The 17,628-nt window shown below is 41.0% G+C and overlaps 2 protein-coding genes across 6 annotated transcripts in view; one reads left to right on the top strand and one right to left on the bottom strand.

The window, feature by feature from the left end:
• Nucleotides 1-5,936, bottom strand: part of MTA1 (metastasis associated 1) — a 240,216-nt gene extending 234,280 nt beyond the window's left edge. The window contains exon 1 of the mRNA XM_051625266.1: nucleotides 5,932-5,936. The gene's annotated coding sequence lies outside the window, so the exon portion shown is untranslated. The remainder of the gene's footprint in view (nucleotides 1-5,931) is intronic.
• NOTCH2 (notch receptor 2) overlaps nucleotides 1-17,628 on the top strand; it is an 85,155-nt gene that overhangs the window by 49,775 nt on the left and 17,752 nt on the right. For 3 of the 5 annotated variants that reach the window (XM_051625258.1, XM_051625259.1, XM_051625260.1), the window contains exons 11-21: nucleotides 548-781; nucleotides 1,255-1,365; nucleotides 3,010-3,202; nucleotides 4,738-4,883; nucleotides 5,385-5,504; nucleotides 5,614-5,766; nucleotides 8,715-8,943; nucleotides 11,163-11,364; nucleotides 13,876-14,029; nucleotides 15,024-15,208; nucleotides 16,035-16,167. In XM_051625258.1, coding sequence (XP_051481218.1) covers nucleotides 548-781; nucleotides 1,255-1,365; nucleotides 3,010-3,202; nucleotides 4,738-4,883; nucleotides 5,385-5,504; nucleotides 5,614-5,766; nucleotides 8,715-8,943; nucleotides 11,163-11,364; nucleotides 13,876-14,029; nucleotides 15,024-15,208; nucleotides 16,035-16,167 — 1,860 coding nt within the window. Of the gene's footprint in view, nucleotides 1-547; nucleotides 782-1,254; nucleotides 1,366-3,009; nucleotides 3,203-4,737; nucleotides 4,884-5,384; nucleotides 5,505-5,613; nucleotides 5,767-8,714; nucleotides 8,944-11,162; nucleotides 11,365-13,875; nucleotides 14,030-15,023; nucleotides 15,209-16,034; nucleotides 16,168-17,628 lie in introns of those variants that run through there. The other 2 variants (XR_007890071.1, XM_051625261.1) reach the window with 2 other exon arrangements.

Raw genomic sequence — 17,628 nt, 5'->3', positions numbered from 1 at the left:
CATGCAGTCTTTCATACATTTGCATTTGGTTGCTTGAATGGAGTTATTGAAAGGTTTCCCAATGAGAGGGGCAAGAAACTTTTCCATAAGCGGAGTTGCAGAAGCTTTGACATGAGCCAAGAGAGTTCCCTTGGGAAGGTTTCTGCAGTATCTTTGCAGTAATTTCTCATACTAAAAAATCCAACCCCCCCTGGTATTGTGTAGAGGAAATGATGACAAGAGAGTGCCTTCAGATAATTTTTACTGATGGGAGATTTCTCCTGGAGGTTCATACATTTGCTCTCATTGCTACTCTTCCGAATTTACTGAAGGTAACCACTTCCAAGGCCAGGATTCTCTATGCAAGATGTTCTGTAATGCTGTGAGGAGCAGAGGACGGCTGTTTTCCAGGCTGGAAAACAGGCAGCAGTTGAGATGCCCAGTTACCCTTTTTGCTGTCTGTCACTTTGCTGATTCTTGATATGATTCTTTCCATACTTGCATTATATTCACTGCAGCGTCACACCAGTTAGCTTCTTAATTACTCCTGTACCTAATTTTTCTTTAGGTTTTACTGGCCTTCTGTGTGAGGAGAATATCAACAACTGTGACCCTGATCCTTGCCACCATGGGGAATGCCAAGATGGAATTGATTCATACATGTGTGTCTGCAACCCTGGCTACATGGGTGCCATCTGCAGTGAGCAGATAGATGAATGCCACAGCAATCCTTGCCAGCATCAAGGGCGCTGCATTGATTTGGTGAATGGCTACCAGTGCAACTGTTTGCTGGGCACTTCAGGTACATAAAGCACAAGTGGAAGGAGTGGAATCTAAGAGAATTCAAGCCTTTAATTGTTTCTTATGTGTGCTCCAGTGTGTGCTAGATTTCCAGACAGAGATAAGCTTCTTATAAGAGAGTATAATTTGCACCTTGCTGAATTTTGCAGTGTTTGTACCTCACTGGTACTGCATCTGGTCTTGAAAGAATTTACCTCTTCTTGACTTCCAAAATTAAAGCATGCATAAAAAAAGGCACGGTGTTCAAAATAGTTAATTATTTTTTGTTTAAGCATGTAGCACGAGTTCAGGGTCACAGTCAGCACCCAGGTAACATTTCTCAGTGAGTGCGTTATCACCTGTTTAAGTTGCACCAATGCAAGTGTAACTTGGAAGCAGCTGGGATTCTCAATTTGGCTATTTCTGGGAAGTAGTTTTGTTGTCTTCCTTGTAAGATTTGGCCTCTTTATTCCTCTAACTATTTTTTTTTTTCAGGAGTGAACTGTGAAAATAACTTTGATGATTGTGCAAGTAACCCATGTGTTCACGGGGACTGTATTGATGGCATTAATCGCTACAATTGTGCTTGCAAACCTGGATTTACAGGTAAAGTCAGCTACCTGGTAGCTTGGAGTTGTTTTGAAGATAGTTATCCAGGTAGCTAAACAAGCTGCTCTTTGCATACTGACTGCAAAGGATTCAGTTAGTATCTTGGTAAATCCTTCTAATCTTTGAATCTCAGAGTTTTATATTACAGCAAGTTCTCCCAAGCAGAAGAATGGCCTAATCTGGGCTATGAAATGCCATTCTTGTTAGGTAATGACACCCAATTCATGGTTCTTGCTTTTATAACAAATAAACCCATGTGATTTTGGTTTATTATTTACAGCTTCTTTGCAGGGACAAAGAGATTGTGGATAATATAGAGAGGTGTTTGATTGGACAGTACCTTGGGATTTGACCATGAACACTATTTTTCTTTCTCTGAAAGCAAAGCATTAACTCAGTGTTTTAATGAGCTGCTCTCCACACTTGTCTCCAACTGAATAACCTGCTTTTTTTCAGTACTTCTATTTCATAGTGTGGTCTGTTCTGTTGCCTTTTTAAATTAAAAAGACGGCTGAAAAAGAGCTTTTAGACACCTTTGAATCTGTGCTTAGAGATGTAGATCTACATCAGGACTATTTCTGATGACTAAAGCAGGTCTCAACACTGTTTATAATGGACTTAATCTGTTTTGAGCCATGTAGGGTAATACATTCATAAAATTGTTGTGAGACAGTTGGTACTGTATATAACAGTTTTCTCATTATGTTTGTTACCGCTTATTATGGAATGATTCTAATTAGAATTGATCTGAAATGCATTAGAAACAGCACTAAGAGGTTTCATATGTCTTGTCCTTCTTTCTTGGCATCTTTCTAAACTTTTGACATTCCTTCCTTCCTTTGGCTCTGGCCTGGTGGTGCTCTTCAGTCCTCAGAAAAGGAAGAGGCATGATCCTGATTACTCTTGCCTTTCACTCTTCTTTGTTGCTGGCATACCATATTTGTTATCCTACTGGACTTCTCACTGTTTTGCTGTTAAAATAATTCAGTAATATGATGAATTGGCATATTCCAGTATTGAAAGAGCTGGCTCATGTGGGGTCTTGTTACTTTGTCCTGTCCTTAGATTAAAAATGCTTTCAACTTACTGCAGCATTCACTTTGTTTGGCTTTCCAGCCTCACAAGATCTTATGGTCACTACTTCAAGGATCTTGCAGTCGTAATCAGAGGCAGGGAAAACAGGAAACGGTGTTTTTTAGAGTCCCTTTTGCACAATAAACCACAAGAACTGTATTTACTGCAGACAGTGTGGCAGTGTTGCTTGTTCAAAGGGTAGGTACTTTCAAAGCAGAAGAGCAGGGCTATGACAACTGGAGCTCAAGAGGTTTGTTCCAAGCATGATACGGTTGAGTGACTTTTGCCTTTTTAATGAGTGAACTGTTGATTTTTTAGTAGACTTCTGTTGAGGTTTTTGAATGGTTTGTAAATACTTTGAGTGTGAGTGCTGTTTTCCAGGCACAGGAAAGTGCTGCATCTTTCAAAAGTGCTTCTCTTGACTTCAGCTAAAGCATGGAGGCATGCAAGATCTGTCCCGCTGCGTTGGCTTTACTGACTTGTGTCTCAGTGTGAATGTCCTCACAGAGAGACAAAGCAAATGTTGTTGCAAGAAATGCTACTTAACAATGTTCTTTTTTTCCCAAGGCCCACGTTGCAATGTGGACATTGACGAGTGCACATCCAACCCCTGTCATAATGGTGGGACGTGTATAAACGAAGTCAATGGCTACCGGTGTGTGTGTCCTGAAGGCTACCATCATCCTCACTGTCAGGCACAGGCTGATGGCTGCCTTAGTAATCCCTGTGTACATGGCAACTGCACACACATTGCTAGTGGGTAAGTACTTACTGTCACATGAAACTTACCTTCTGCCTTCTGTACTTTGGGTTATTTTTGCTCTGCCTCCAGAGTTCCGTCTTGACCTGAGGTTTCTGATTTTTCTCTAATTTCTCAAGTTAGGATCCAGATTTATCTGCAGCCCAAAACAGAATCATAGTAGAGTGTAGACCTCTACTCACCAGCTGCAGTCCATACTGTTCCAACATAGCTTTTTTGCCCTGCTTTGTATTCTTTGCTGTCTTTGCATGGGTGTATAGCACAGAACAGATTGCCACAGTCTAATAAGAGGCTTTGGCAATTCAAGTGAGTAGAGTGAATGTGATTAAAATAAAGAAGTGGTTCCAAATTGAATCTCTGTGGAGCAGCAGCAACCTATTCCCTCAAACTCTAGAATGTTGAGCACGGAGCCTGTCTGTGGCTAGTGCTGTTCTTGCTGCCCAAGTGCTCTATATTAAGGAACAGGCAGACAGCTTTTGACACTAGGAGGCAAAACAGTATTTGGTTTAGAACAGTTTATCCAAGGCTGAGATTTTGTCAGCTTTAGTCACACTGTTGCATGCCTGAGGGGAAAAAAGGAAAGCTCTTTCTGGCTATTTTGATGGCAGTAGTCGCTTCTGAATCTTCCTGTCCAGGAAGACCAAATGCTGATTTCAGGAGCCTGAATCAGACCCCTTTTTTTATAATGATAAATCAGGGACTGTAGATTCCACAGGTTTGAGGAGGTAGGGCTTGTGTTTGTGAAACTTCTTGACTGTATGTGGAATAGCAGTGGCTCCCAGATGTGTGCTGCATCCTGGAAAGTGTTGTCAGCACTTGGACAAGGAAGTGATTTACCACTGCGGGTAGCTCATGGGGCAAGATTCAGCACTTTCCCTGGAGCTGGCAGGAAGGCTGCCTGTATTGCTAATTCAGCCTCCATGTAAGCTTGGAAAACAAATATTTTGTCACCTGCATCCCTGTTAATCCCCATGTGCACCTTACACTCAGTGCCAGTAAGTCCTCTTTGCACGATGGGGAGGGAGGCCAGAGTGTGCCTTGTGTGGCCTGAGTCCAGGGTGATTCACCAAGTCTTTGATTCTACATCGTATGGGTGGAGTGCTGCTCTACTTCAGATTTTGAAACATGATGGAGAAGATCACTCCTGCTCCCAGCCAGCTGTTTTCATTGTAACCACTACTTTGTATTAAATCACTCTAGTTATCTTTGGAACCCATTGTTCCCCTGCAATTTTTTTTTTAATAGTTTCTTTCTGTCTTTGTTTAAATGCATTGAGATGGTCTTATCAAAGCAGAAACATATTGCTGGTTGACTGAGCACTTTGTGAAAACCATAGCAGAGGGAAATGTGGTTTCAAGGGAGGGTTATTTTCAGTATTTTCAGGACTATACAGCTGGGGTAAGCAATCTAAACATAACGTAGGGCTTTCCTAAAGATAAGTCTTCTGGTTTTCTCTCCAAAAGTAATCTGCAGGAGAAACTGGTAGAGGAGTTACTTCAGGATGCTCTAAAATTGCTACTGTTTTTGCTTTAAAGGTACAAGTGTGTCTGCGACCCAGGCTGGATAGGAGATTTCTGTTCAACAGAAGGGAATGAATGTAAATCAAACCCATGCCAGAATGGAGGAACTTGTGAGGATCTGTTGAATGGATATAGATGTGCCTGTAGGAAAGGATTCAAAGGTGAAAATTCAGAGAGAAGTTTCTATTCTCTTTTTCCTTTCCCCTTCGTTGCACCCTTAGTGCTTTTTTAATCTTTTCATTAAACTTCATGGAAATACGAATCAAGAGGGGAAATGTCATGGTTATATGAAGTTAAATCACTGCCAGTTCATGTAGACATAATGCAGTAGTAAAATACTAAGTAAGACCATACCTAAGCCTTGTTTGGACTCATTAAGAAATGTCCTGGTGGCAGCTCAGCTTAATTTTCTTTGTAAGAAAGTTAGACTGAGATATATAAATGCTCTGGGAATTGAAGGAGCAGCTATGGCTGCTGTCTGCTTGTACCCTCTGGGCCCCTGAGGAGTGCTCTGATCTCCTTTTCCATCTGTGGAGGTTTTTCAAATATGGAAATGCTGTTGAGTACTGTGTGGAATAATCATGCAACTTCCAACCTCTTTTTTTCCTTCCTCCAAGAAGCACCAAGCTCTTAGCAACATACTGTCCCCTTCTGCTCTGCAGGTGTGAACTGCCAGGTAGTGGTTGCTCCTTGTTCCCCTGATCCCTGTGAGAACTCGGGGATTTGCCAAGAATCTCCTGACTCTGAAGGCTACACGTGCCAGTGTGCCCCTGGCTGGGAAGGTGAGTGGATGGGAACACGCTGCGCTTCCCATGCTGAGCAGTAATTGACTTTGAGCCTTTGCACCGTTGCCTGATGAGGGGTCTGACTTCTGGACTCTCCATGTTTCAGGGGAGAGATGTACAGTGGATATTGATGAATGTCTCTCAAAGCCCTGCAAAAATCACGCTCTTTGCCATAATATTCAAGGCAGTTACCTGTGTGAGTGTCGGCCTGGCTTCACTGGGGGAGACTGTGACAGTAATATCGATGACTGCCTTTCAAGTGAGTATCAGCAGATTGTTCTGTGTGTTCCAGTTTTTCCTAGAAACAATTTTGCAGCACTATTAACGACTACTGTTTGTCAGAGACTGAAAGTTTTTATCATCTCTTACCAAAAAAGAAAAAAAAAAAACAACCACCACACCCCAAACCTTAGCTTTGTAAGACTTGCATGTTTGAGGCAGTCAAAATCATGTTCAGCTGCTAGAAATGGGCTACAATGCTATAGCTCATAGCAGGAGTTTTTCCCAGGTTCTTCACTTGAGAAGGTCCTTCAAGTTTACATACTTTAATAAGGAGCATTGTTAATGAAGAATTATATTTGCCTAAAATTTTCATACACCAAGTCTTTAACCTTTTGTCCATTTTTCTGCCAGTAATTGTAATCCTTACCCTCTTTTTTTTGTTGTGGACTTACCTGATAGAGCAAGGGCCCTGTTCCAGTCTGTCTTTGCCTAAATCAGCAAAAAGACCCCACTCTTATTTTGCTGGCTTGAAAGACATTTTGTTTAGTCTTATTGGGGGGAGAGAAGATGGACTATTCCCCACAAGGGCTTACCTGTATTTCAATGTTAAGCTTGATTGAGGTGTGGTGGGAATCTGTGTTTTAACAGTCTTTCCTGAAATGTCTCTGACATTGATGTTCTGGAAAGAGTGGGTCCTCTTGCTGTTCCAGTTAATCCATATTTGAAAGCCAGTTAAGCAGCAGGAAGGCACTCTGTTCCGGAAGATGTATCAGTTACAGGAGGGTAGCTGATAGCCCATACACTGATGAGTACTGAAATTGTTTAAATTACGAGAAAGCAAATGTTAATTTCATGCCCTTGGCACAGCTGTTTGCAAGGGAAACCAAATACATGGCAACTTCTTTTTCTTACTGTTCATTATTCTGGATCATCACCAGATGAAATCAGAGTCTCCTGAGAAGTGTCACATGTTCAAAAGTTCATCTACTATTTGAAAACTGCCTCAAACCATGGGGGAGTTCACAGTGTTGTAATTTTTTAATTGGCTGGCTCTTTTAAAAAAACAACAACAACACAAAACCAAAAAAACAAATGAGAACTTTTTTTTGTTGTTAGAATAGCTCAAAAACACCCCAAGTCTTACAGACTTTAGGTGCAAATTGGGAGTGTTGTGTTTTTCACTGAAAAAAGTTAAAATTTGTGATTGTGGTAGAGAAGGATTTAACCAGGTCTGTTCGATGAAGCTACCATGGGACACCCCAAAGCAGCACTGCTAAAAGGACTTCTAAGTCATCTGTCTCAGCCTGAGCTTTTGATTGCCCCTCTGTGAGCAAACAGGTACTGTACAAAATGTGTCACATTGGTGCACTGACCCAGAGCTTTGCTTACTGAGGCTAACAGAATTATTGCTTGTCCTGTTAGTTTTCACATGGGTGTCTGAAGGTGTAAATGTTTTTTAAGAGTGTTCATCTTTCTCTTTCAAACAGCTGGGAGATCTCTCTCCTAAGTGTTTTGAGAGCTATGAGATTCATCCCATGTTGTCTGTTAGGCAGCACACCCCCTGAGGTTGAAGAAGAATTTCAAATTATTGCTACAGCTGATTTCATTTAGCGTAACAAAAACCTTCCATGGCTCGAGCCAAATGTGTTTAATCTATGAAGCAAACAAACTCTCCAACAACAAGAACTTACTGAAAAGCTGATACTCAAGTCTCCCTTTTCTGTCAGTAAATGTGTGGCACAGAAAATTAATGCACAGCTTTTGGCTTCAGTCATAAATGGCTGGCTGCCACAGGCACAACATTTTATAGCTGCCAGGGGTCTTGCTTTCAAAGTGCTTTTTCTCTGCAGTAGTCAGATGACCTTTAAATGGATGCAGGTGTGTCTCCTATAACAATTTTTTATCATGTGAGGATATTTCTCAGTCAATAAATGACCTTTAATTACCTCTCACATCTTCACTTTACCAGTGATCAGAATGATCTCAAACTTACGTTGAACTGCAGGTTTTTTTATGGGGTCTATTTGCATTTTAAAGTTTGTATTTTAGTAGTACTTAAAGATAGGTTAAAAAACCCCTAGCTGCTCCATAACCTTTTTTTCCTTCCCCCTCCCAGTTCCCCTCCCTGCCTTCATCTACATACGGTTTTGGTCTACAGAATGCAGGGTAGAAAAGGAAACTGTCTTCAGAGGCAGTTCCTGACAGAGGAATGTGAGTCTTAAATCCAAAAATGGAAGGAGCGAAGCTGGAAGAAGCTACTGAATGGCAGAGCTCTTTCAGGCAGATGAGTACTTGTGGAATTAGAAGGAATAGAGTAGTAGGGAGTAGCTGAGACCAAAAAAACAATTATATACAAGTAGCAAGATCGTGGTAGGGATAAAGAAAATGTCAAGAAATACAGAGGTGACACGAATTTGTAAGCTTTCCTGCCAGCCTTTGATACTGGGAAAAATGGTAAGTGCTCAGTAACACGTAAATGCTCATATATGTATATGGTAATTTACACATACACATTTGATTTGACTGGACTACTTTCATGCTTAAAATGAAGCACACAAGCTCTTACGTGTGTTGAGCAATGTCTGGAAAAGAGAGAACAGTCTGAGTTTTCTTATGAAGAAGACTTGATAAGGAAGAAGAATCATTGCTGTGCTGTTTGTTTTGTCTTTCTCAGTAGGCGTTTATCAAAAAGCAGAGTTTGAAATTTAAACCAAGAGTCTTTGGGTTTGGTTTTGTTGTTTTGGCTGAACAAATCCCAGAAGAGAAAACGTTAGGCCCCAAAGCTTGGTCTTGATCCACCCCTTCTTATGAATTCATTATTGCTAAAGCTTTGCAATTATTTCTTCCACAGTGGCTCAGAAAAACTTGTCAGCAAAACTGTCACACGCTGGGCTGTGTAATACTCTTCTACCTCATAGCTGCTTCTCTAGGCCTGGCCTCTTACTGTTACCTATTTTAACACTTGTTGTCATGCTTGTACCTTAGATCCCTGCCAAAATGGAGCTTCATGTGTGGATGGGATAAACTCTTTCTCATGTATCTGCCTACCTGGGTTTCATGGAGATAAATGTCAGACAGATACCAATGAATGTCTGAGTGAACCATGCAGGAATGGAGGCACGTGCACACACTATGTCAACAGCTACACATGCAAGTGTCAGCCTGGATTTGAGGGAACCAACTGTGAGAACAACATTGATGAATGCACTGAAAGGTGAGACAACTTCACTGTGCTGCTGCACTAAGGAGCCACGTGCACTGTGTGCTCGTGGCTTGACATCAGTCCTATTCAGAAGCAGTTTATAGGACCATTTTCATATAGGGGAGGGCAAAGAATTGATTGGTTATGAACAGTTACTGTGCTGACATACACAAAAGCTGTAAAAATGGAATTGGCAGCCAACTCTCAGAAAGGCAGGAAAATGAAATTTCCCCCAAGTTATTGACTGCAAATAATATGAAGAAGCAACCAGGAAGAATGCTAAATCCACAAATTCTGTATTGGAAAGTTTTAATCATCAGAAACCATTTAATGCACACAAACTGGATGTGGTTCAGCAGTGTTAAGATAAAACCTGAGGTCATTCTAAGGGGGGAGGTTTGCAACCAAGTTAAAAGACTCAATAGCTCGTCCATATATAAATGGTTCACTTGGTAGTGTTAAAAGCTCTGTGAGAGTTGACCCTATGTATCCATCATCTGCCTGCATATTTATTTTAAGCTTTGCTGGGATTGATGTTAGTAACTTCAGATTCTAAAATGAAGCCATTTCTAGTAAAGCTTGAAATGGTTAAAAAGCAGTTTTAAAAACAATCTGTTCTACTGTAGTTACCAGAAACAAATAAGGTGCCTAAATGCAAAGCTCTTTGTATTCTCATGCATTTTCTGCACACAAATAAAAGATCTTTCTTAGATTTTATAAAATTCCATTTGTGGGGGAGGAAGTATTTTAACATCTTTTGCTTAAGGAACAGGATTGTGTCATTGATGAGGGTGTGTTTAATTTGCACAACAGTTGTTTAATCAAGTGAATGCCTGGTTCTTCCTTGAGGTTCATCCTGTTTTTGTTTTCTTCATCAGTCAGGACAGAAACCAGTCTTGCAAGTATGAATGAAGGATGTAGCAATTTTCAGTGCTCTGCCAAGCTAAACCAGTTACACCTTCTCAACCAAAATTTACTGAGCACTTACTTAAGAGCACCATAATGGTTGGCTAATTTGAATTTGGTTCAGTGAATTCTTCCGTGTCTTGTGTGAGAAGTCACTTATGCAAAAGTGCCATCTTCTTTTGGAGATGGGTATCTGATTTCAGTGGAACACACCAAGTGCTTGACACTTGTTCTGTCTTCTGCTCCTTGTTTTGCCATGAATGTAAACAGCAGTTTCTGCTCCCTGTAAAACAAGAGTTCCTCCCACAAGGCAGAAGAGCATCTCTGATAAATAGGTTAAGGTTGACATCTCCACCATAATCACAGTCAGAATTTAGACACTTAAAACATGCACTAGAAATTCAAGGAGGTGAGTCAGTGGCTTCTCTCATGGAAGTGCCTTTGAAAGTGTGAAAAAAGATAACAAGCATTTGTTTTGTGTGCTTTATCAAACCTTTTATCTAGAGTCTGTTCTAGGGTTATTTTCAGAGAAGCAGGAGTTTCCTGGCAGGTGTTTCTTTAGAAGGAAAAAGCGGTCAATTCTGCATAATTCATCACTACTTCTGACTTTCCCAGTCCCTTCTCCAAATGACACTTAATCTGGCAGAATTTCTTATGATCAGAAGATGGGGAGGAGGGGAATAATTCCTTTGATCTGAATTCTGCCAGGACACGTATGAGGAGTTTTACAAATCAAGGACTTAAGGTTCTCATGAGAAGAGCAGGAAGGTATTTAGCAATACCAATACTTTCACATAATTTCAATGAGGAACGTGCTTGTGTTTTGCATGTTATACGAACCTTTTCCTTGAGAAAACATACCTCTGACTCCTTTGAAGCTTTAAAAAAAAAAACATAAGCCAAGTGTTTTGTTTCTCATAATTTGTAGTACAATTGTAATTTGTAAGACAATTGTAATTTGTAATGAAATGTTTATAAAATGTATCAGTTGGAGCAAACCACACGTCTGCCCGGTACAGTATTGTTTGTGATCACACTAAAGCTGGGAAGATTTCATTAAATGAGCTGCCTCCATCACTAGTGAATCATTGAAACCCTGCTTTACTTCCTTTGCCTGCCAAGGTAAAAGGCAGTGAGCTGGAGGGTGAGCCGGAGCCCCCTTGAAATGCTCTTCTCTGATTTATGCTTCTTTAGCAGGAACTCGCCAGCGCTCAGAAGATCCCGCAATCTGGTTTTCTCTCTCATTTCAGCGAAGCTTATGTGCTGTTTTGGCTGGGAGCAATTGCATTTTGTCTCAGCTTACCTCTCTTCTCACTCCCTTGCAGCTCCTGTTTCAATGGAGGTACTTGCGTGGATGGGATCAATTCCTTTACCTGCCAGTGTCCGGTGGGCTTTACAGGACCCTTCTGCCTCACGGAAATTAACGAGTGCGATTCGCGTCCTTGCTTGAACAAGGGCTCCTGCGTGGACAGCCTGGGCACATACCGGTGTATCTGTCCTTTGGGTTATACTGGGAAGAACTGTCAGGTGGGTGATGTTTTCTGGCCTGTTTTGCACAGGGCACTGTTGTTTCAGCTGTCCAGGAGGTGGCTGACCTGGGGAAAACAAGTCCAGCACCTCTGTCTAACAGAGCAGGTGTCTCCATTCAAAACTGGAAGTTGAAAGTGTCTGCTTGCAAGGAGGAGAAAAATGTTCAGTTATTTATGAGGACAGGTGTCACTGGAACTTCCTAGAAGATTCTTATTTCCAGAATAAGAAAACTTAGTTTTCTTCTTAAATGAGAAACAGCCACTAGCTTTCAAAATGGCTGCATTTGAGACATAAAATTGTCTTGGATGAAGGCAGAGTCCTGTATTAAAAAACAACAAAGACAAAACAAAAAGCAGAGTATCAGTCTAATTAACAGGACCTTGATTTAACTCATTTATTTTTTACAGGGAGGTGTAGTTATTCTGAGTTGGTTGTAGGTTGTTTTTTTTTTCCCGTAAGAAACTAGAACATTTTTTGGGGCACTAGCTGTTGATGAGATTGTCCTTTTCACAACCTCAACAAAAGTCTGTAGCCTTACTTGCAGACTTGAGTTCAGGCAATTTACAGTCTCCCACAGTTGAGAATAGGAGCTGCAAACCCATACTGTAAATGACTGACTGGTACCTATTAAGAATTTTAAACTTGGCATGTCACAGTGGAAACAGAATGCTGATTTAATTTTCCAAATCATGGTTGTGTTTCTTTTTTTAATTCTCTGCTTATCAAAACAGCAAGAATTATTTGAGACTATTTCTAGCTTTGAAACAGAAAAACTATATTGGCTTCCTTCATATGCAGTTTGAGCAGCTTTAAAAAAACAACTGTGACTTTCTTGAACTGGAAAACATGACAAATTTTTAAGAATTTTGCAACTGCTTTCGTGCCAGTGTGTCTTTGTAAAGCGGTGGGTGTTAGAAGAAGCATTTTAGCGGCAGTGGGGGAGGTGCTTTTCCAGAAGTGTGTTGCTAGATGTTAAATTGTCAGGTCTTCTTCTAGCTATTGCTAATGGAGGAAGTGAATGCAAAGTAATGAACTGATACATAAAAAGCAATCCCTCTGCTGCCCTAATTATGCATTCTGGGCACACCACTTCAACCTCATTGGGAGAATTAGCATTGAGAGTGATCATAGAGTACTGTGAAATTCAGTAGTTCCTCTTCTGTTATGTTTGCTTTGTTTTTACTTGAGAAAAGGATTAATGTTCCAGTTCCCAAATAAAATGTTGTGGATTCTCAGAAAGACTGCTTTATGTTCAGAGAAGCTTGATCATAATGGATTACTCATTTTATACAGGGAATCAGAACTTTCTAAATTTATAAGCACTATTCAAAGCTGTATTGGAGAGATTTATAGATTACAGCTACACTGTCATTCTTGTCTTAGTGGTAAACTGGCTTGACCTAATTAGCAAAGCTAAATAAGCAGCACAAAATCAGACAATGATTCATAAGTTATAGAATTTGCATGTAAAACAGTCAGCTTCTCATTACAAATGCAGAAGCAAGAGGCTTGGTGTTTTCCTTCTTTTAAGCTTGACTACATGAAATAAAACTTAATTCCAAGTTTCTTTTTGGTTGCCTGTGAAAGCACAGATTTTTCTACTTTAATCTTTATGAGGAGACAGTTTGCATCTGAAAAGCAGAGCTTTCTGCAATTGAAGTTGCATTTTACAGCCAAGACTCAGTACTACTTACTTAAAAAACCTCATCCTTCCCTTAAGTCAGCTTGAAATCAATCAAATAGCTGTATTACTTTGAAGACTAAGTGCTTAAAAAGGAAATTATAGTTAAGTGGCTGGTTTATATTAGGTCAGACAGTTATTTTGGGTCCTTGCTGCACTTTCATAGAATGACTTACTGAGTTTTAGCCTCTTTGTTTGAAAATGTTGGGGTTTTTTAATATAAGGAATCAAGAAAAGCCATATACTTTGGCCCAGCAGTTCCTGACACAGTTGTGAGGTTTCAATTGAGTCTCAGAAGACAGGAAAACTCAGAGATGATTCTATAGCAAATGGGGCCAAAAGCAGCTGTGGTGCACAAATGGTAAAAAGGAAGAGCAAAGATCAGATCATGGAACACATCTGTAATCCTCAAAAAGCAGTGAAAATGGGGGGAGTTTGGGAGAAGAAAGGGCACCTGTTGCTGTTGATAGCTGGAAGCCTCCTACTTATGTGCAGCTAGAAGCCTAGTATGAGACAATACTGAATTTTTTCAAACCCAGCCAAGCAAAGATCCCTTTGCATAGCAAGGTGTCACTTGTTACACTTGAAATGATGCTGGCATCTGGGGCTTGCTTCTCTGTACATTTGTGCTTTCTTAGGCACATGAGCTCCTGAGACTGTTAGTGAAGCACCTGGCCCAGCCTTGGGAAGTACCATCCCTTTCTTTCCCAGGCCACAGGAGCTTCCTTTCTTTGCTTTTAAAACATGCACTGTGAGTAGTGTTTCCTACTGCATTTGCCATGTATCATGTTGTGGTTTGTTTGTTATTTTTTTTTTCCTCTCTCCAGACACTTAGGGATCTGTGCAGCAAGTCTCCCTGTAAGAATAAAGGCACGTGTGTGCAGAATGAAGCCCAGACAAGATGTGTCTGTCCACCTGGCTGGACTGGTGCCTACTGCGATGTGCCCAATGTCTCGTGTCAAGTGGCAGCTTCACAAAGAAGTAAATAAGCTTCCTCTCTGCTTAAACTGAAAACACTTCCCCATGCATCATAAATCTGTGCTGCTTTCCTCTGTGTGCCTGTGAGCCCAGCGTGCGTTAGAAAGCCCAGAGAGCTTTGCCTGTGGGTGGTTGATCAGGATCACTTCTAAGCTAAAAGACTCTCTGCAAGGTTGTGTTTGGGAATCAAGGCTTTTTTTGATTCTGCTTGACATAAGAAGCTGGCTTCTACCATGAAAACGTTAGAAAAGAAGAATTTAATATTTTATGAAGTCTCAGAGTTTCAGTAATAGTTTTACATGGACTGCCTTTATGGAAAATACATCAGCTATTTATGCCTTTCTGCTAAATCCCAGGCGGGCCAGGTTTAAGACATCTTGTCCTTGTACAAGAAAAAACATCTTGTGACTCATGGTCTTTTAAAGTATTTTCACAGAGGATGCTGACTACTAAGTGCACTGTTTAGCTGTATAGGTGATACCATGGCTCCCCAAAGGAGTAACTCCTGCTTCAAATAATGTATGTGTAAAAGATTGGGGCTTTAAGTGAAGAATCCTGGAAGGTGACTTGTAGCCCAGGTTGATGGACAGTGTCATGCCATTTTCAGTCCAGGAAATCCAAACAAGCAGCTTCAGTGTCAAAGGAGAAGGATGTCAAGCTCCCAAACCCTTTGCAGGTGTTCTAGGCTTAAACACTGAACCTTTGTACTGCAACAGTGGTTCTTCAGATATGCATTCACCAGCCAGTGGTAAAATAATGCAATGCAGATGCTTCGTGCCAGTGTTGATGCTGATGATCCAAAGGGAACCAGTGCAGTGACTTCATGTGGAAGCCAGCTGTAGTTCTCACCCACTGCCACTTAAAGAATAACTCCTCAATTTTTGAGCTTCAGCTTTTCAGTTTGTTGGATCTAGCCATATTAATTGCTGGCTGAGCTACCAGTGCTGACAGCAAGTGTGTTCCATGTGTTTGCTCACTTTATGTAACTTTGTTTCAGGGGTCACCGTGGACCAGTTGTGCCAGCACTCTGGTCATTGCCTCAACGTTGGGAACGCGCACCGCTGCCAGTGCCAGGTGGGTTACACTGGCAGTTACTGCGAGGTGCAGCTGGATGAGTGTGACTCCAGCCCCTGCCAGAATGGTGCCACCTGCCGGGATCACCTGGGCGGATACCAGTGCCAGGTAATGCGTGGTGGTGGAGGAGGCAGAGGCCTAAACGTTTAGAGCATTGTAATGCAAAGGAATCAAGAGAAATCAGAAGTGTGTGCGAGTGGTAGAACAGCTTCAAAGAGGGGATAAAGGCAGCTTGCACCTGGAAAGAATTTTTAACTTAGCTGTGGCAGAAGCAGTGCTCCTGAGAGGCTTTTGAGACTGAATTAGAGGTGTGATCACGAGGAGGTGTATCTGTTGGGCATTTGAACTCCTTGCCTCTTTGGAGACAAAGCTCTTATCTTGAAAATTGTTTATGCCCAAGTTGTGTTTTATACTAAAATAGACGTCAAACGCATAAAAGGAATGTTGCATTCTCCCCATTGAATGGTCAAGGTATCCCTTGTCTCACAGGGTGGGAGATGCCTTCCACTGCTTTCTGTTTCCTACAGCCAATGGGGTAGACCATGGGATCATAATATATCAGCCTTCCTAAGCTTTTTAGAATGGTAGAACAGCTTGAAAGCTTGTGCCCAGAAGGAGAGAATGAGTTTTTTGTAAACCTTGAGTCAGAACTACTAAGCCAGTCTCAGTGCTGAAGAGTGCCAGGATTTGATCTCTGTGTTTTGCAGGAATAAGGTCACTCAAATTGAAACATGCCATGTGCTGTTGAGCAGGACAGGGTCAAGTTGTGTGCTTAAGCTGGCTCTGCAGCCCTTGAGATCACTTGCAGTTGTGTAGCTACAAAGGCAGGCATCATCTGTCCCATTGAGGGCTTCTCTTGTCTGTGTTCCCCTTTCTCAGATGTCTACTAATGTATCTGTTAGAAGGTTGTTCACACTTATTTTTATTCTGGCAGTGTGTGCCTGGGTACCAGGGTGTCAACTGTGAATATGAAGTGGACGAGTGCCAGTTTCAGCCCTGCCAGAATGGAGGAACATGTATAGACCTCGTCAATCATTTCAAGTGCTCCTGTCCACCAGGAACTCGGGGTATGAAGCTCAGCAATTAAGTAAATGTTACAAGAGTGAATTTTCCTTTCTGGCTACTGGTTTTGTGATGCAGAGCCTAAAGGGAGTGCGTTATTTTCTTTGAAGAATGTTCCCAAAGTGCACTGAATCCCTTGAGATACATATTTTCTCTTTAAAAATAAATGCTGCTTTTTTTTCCTCTTAAAGGAATAAGTCATGACAGCGTCCTCTGGGAATGTATGACCCATCTTTGGTATTGGGGATGGACTGTTACTGTTAAGTCTCTCCCAACCCTATCTCTTGATAGAGTAAATCCAAGGTTTCTTTTTGGCTAAGATGCTAGGAAATATACAGAATACTTGCTTAGTTCTTGCATGATTTCCAGTGTCCTTTACTTGTTTAAATTTTTGTCCCTGCATTGTCCTTTGTCCTGGAGTCTTTTGTGGAAAAGAAGTTCAGTGCCTCTAGGCTAGCTTAAACTAATTTCAGCAAATTTGAGCTTTTTTATTAAAACCTCTTGTTTCTTAAAAGAAGTCCACTGTTACATAGTGGTGATTTTTAGTAGGCATGATTCCACAGTCCTGTTTAATGTCTTGTCTCTCGAAACCTAACCTTCCATTTCCCTGTTATATCTGACCTGATGGCCCTGACTTCTACCCTTGAAAATATTCAGGATTGTACATTTTAACCCATCAGTGAGTGCTTTCTCACTTGACCTTTTAAGTTTATTCTCAAGTCAGTTAAAGATTTTATGTTCCTTTGAATTTTTTCTTTCTGAAGTGTGCCATCTCAGTGTAGGCAAAATCTCCAGATAATGTGTCAGACAGAACTAAATTTTTTGGTTCATAAAGTAAATTTAAGTAAAATTAGAAAATAATCAAATATAATTGCCCACTCTCTGTGTGTATTACCAGTTCATTCTCTGCAGTGTGGCTGTCAGCACATCTCCTCAGTCTGGATAAATGTTTATTTCACTGTAAATCGTTGCTTTAGCAGTTCTTCATGCATTGTTCTTCGTCTGGTTCTCCAGTTAAAAAAAAAATAAGTTGCAGCTTATGTCTTTGCATCATTCTGTGTTAATGGACTGGTTTCTGCATTGCCAGAGTTTGTTTTACTAAAACATCTGAACATACTGCTTTTAATTCTTCAGTTTTTATTTGTTGAGATGAATGACTTTTTGGATGTGATTTTCCTTTTTTTTTTTTTGTAAGTGAAAGGAATTAGAGAAGATTGATACAATTATTTATGATATCAAGACTTAGCTTTTGTCCCTGGCCCAGTTTGAAATGATTACTGAAGCCAGTATAAGCATCCTCCATGTTTAGGTGAATGACCTGACTTGCTCCGGATGACCCAAGTGTATTAACAGACAAAACTACCTGCTCAGCTCACCCTCTCTGTCCCGTTTTATCTGTTACACTGAGTGGAGAAGGCAGAACCAGCACCAGACAGTGTCTCCTGAAAGGGAAACCCCACAGGGGG

Source organism: Apus apus, chromosome 7 (genome assembly GCF_020740795.1).
Source record: "Apus apus isolate bApuApu2 chromosome 7, bApuApu2.pri.cur, whole genome shotgun sequence".
Classification (NCBI taxonomy): Eukaryota; Metazoa; Chordata; class Aves; order Apodiformes; family Apodidae; genus Apus; species Apus apus.
Note: the sequence above shows the minus strand (reverse complement) of the source record. Positions and strands in the feature narration are given on the sequence as shown.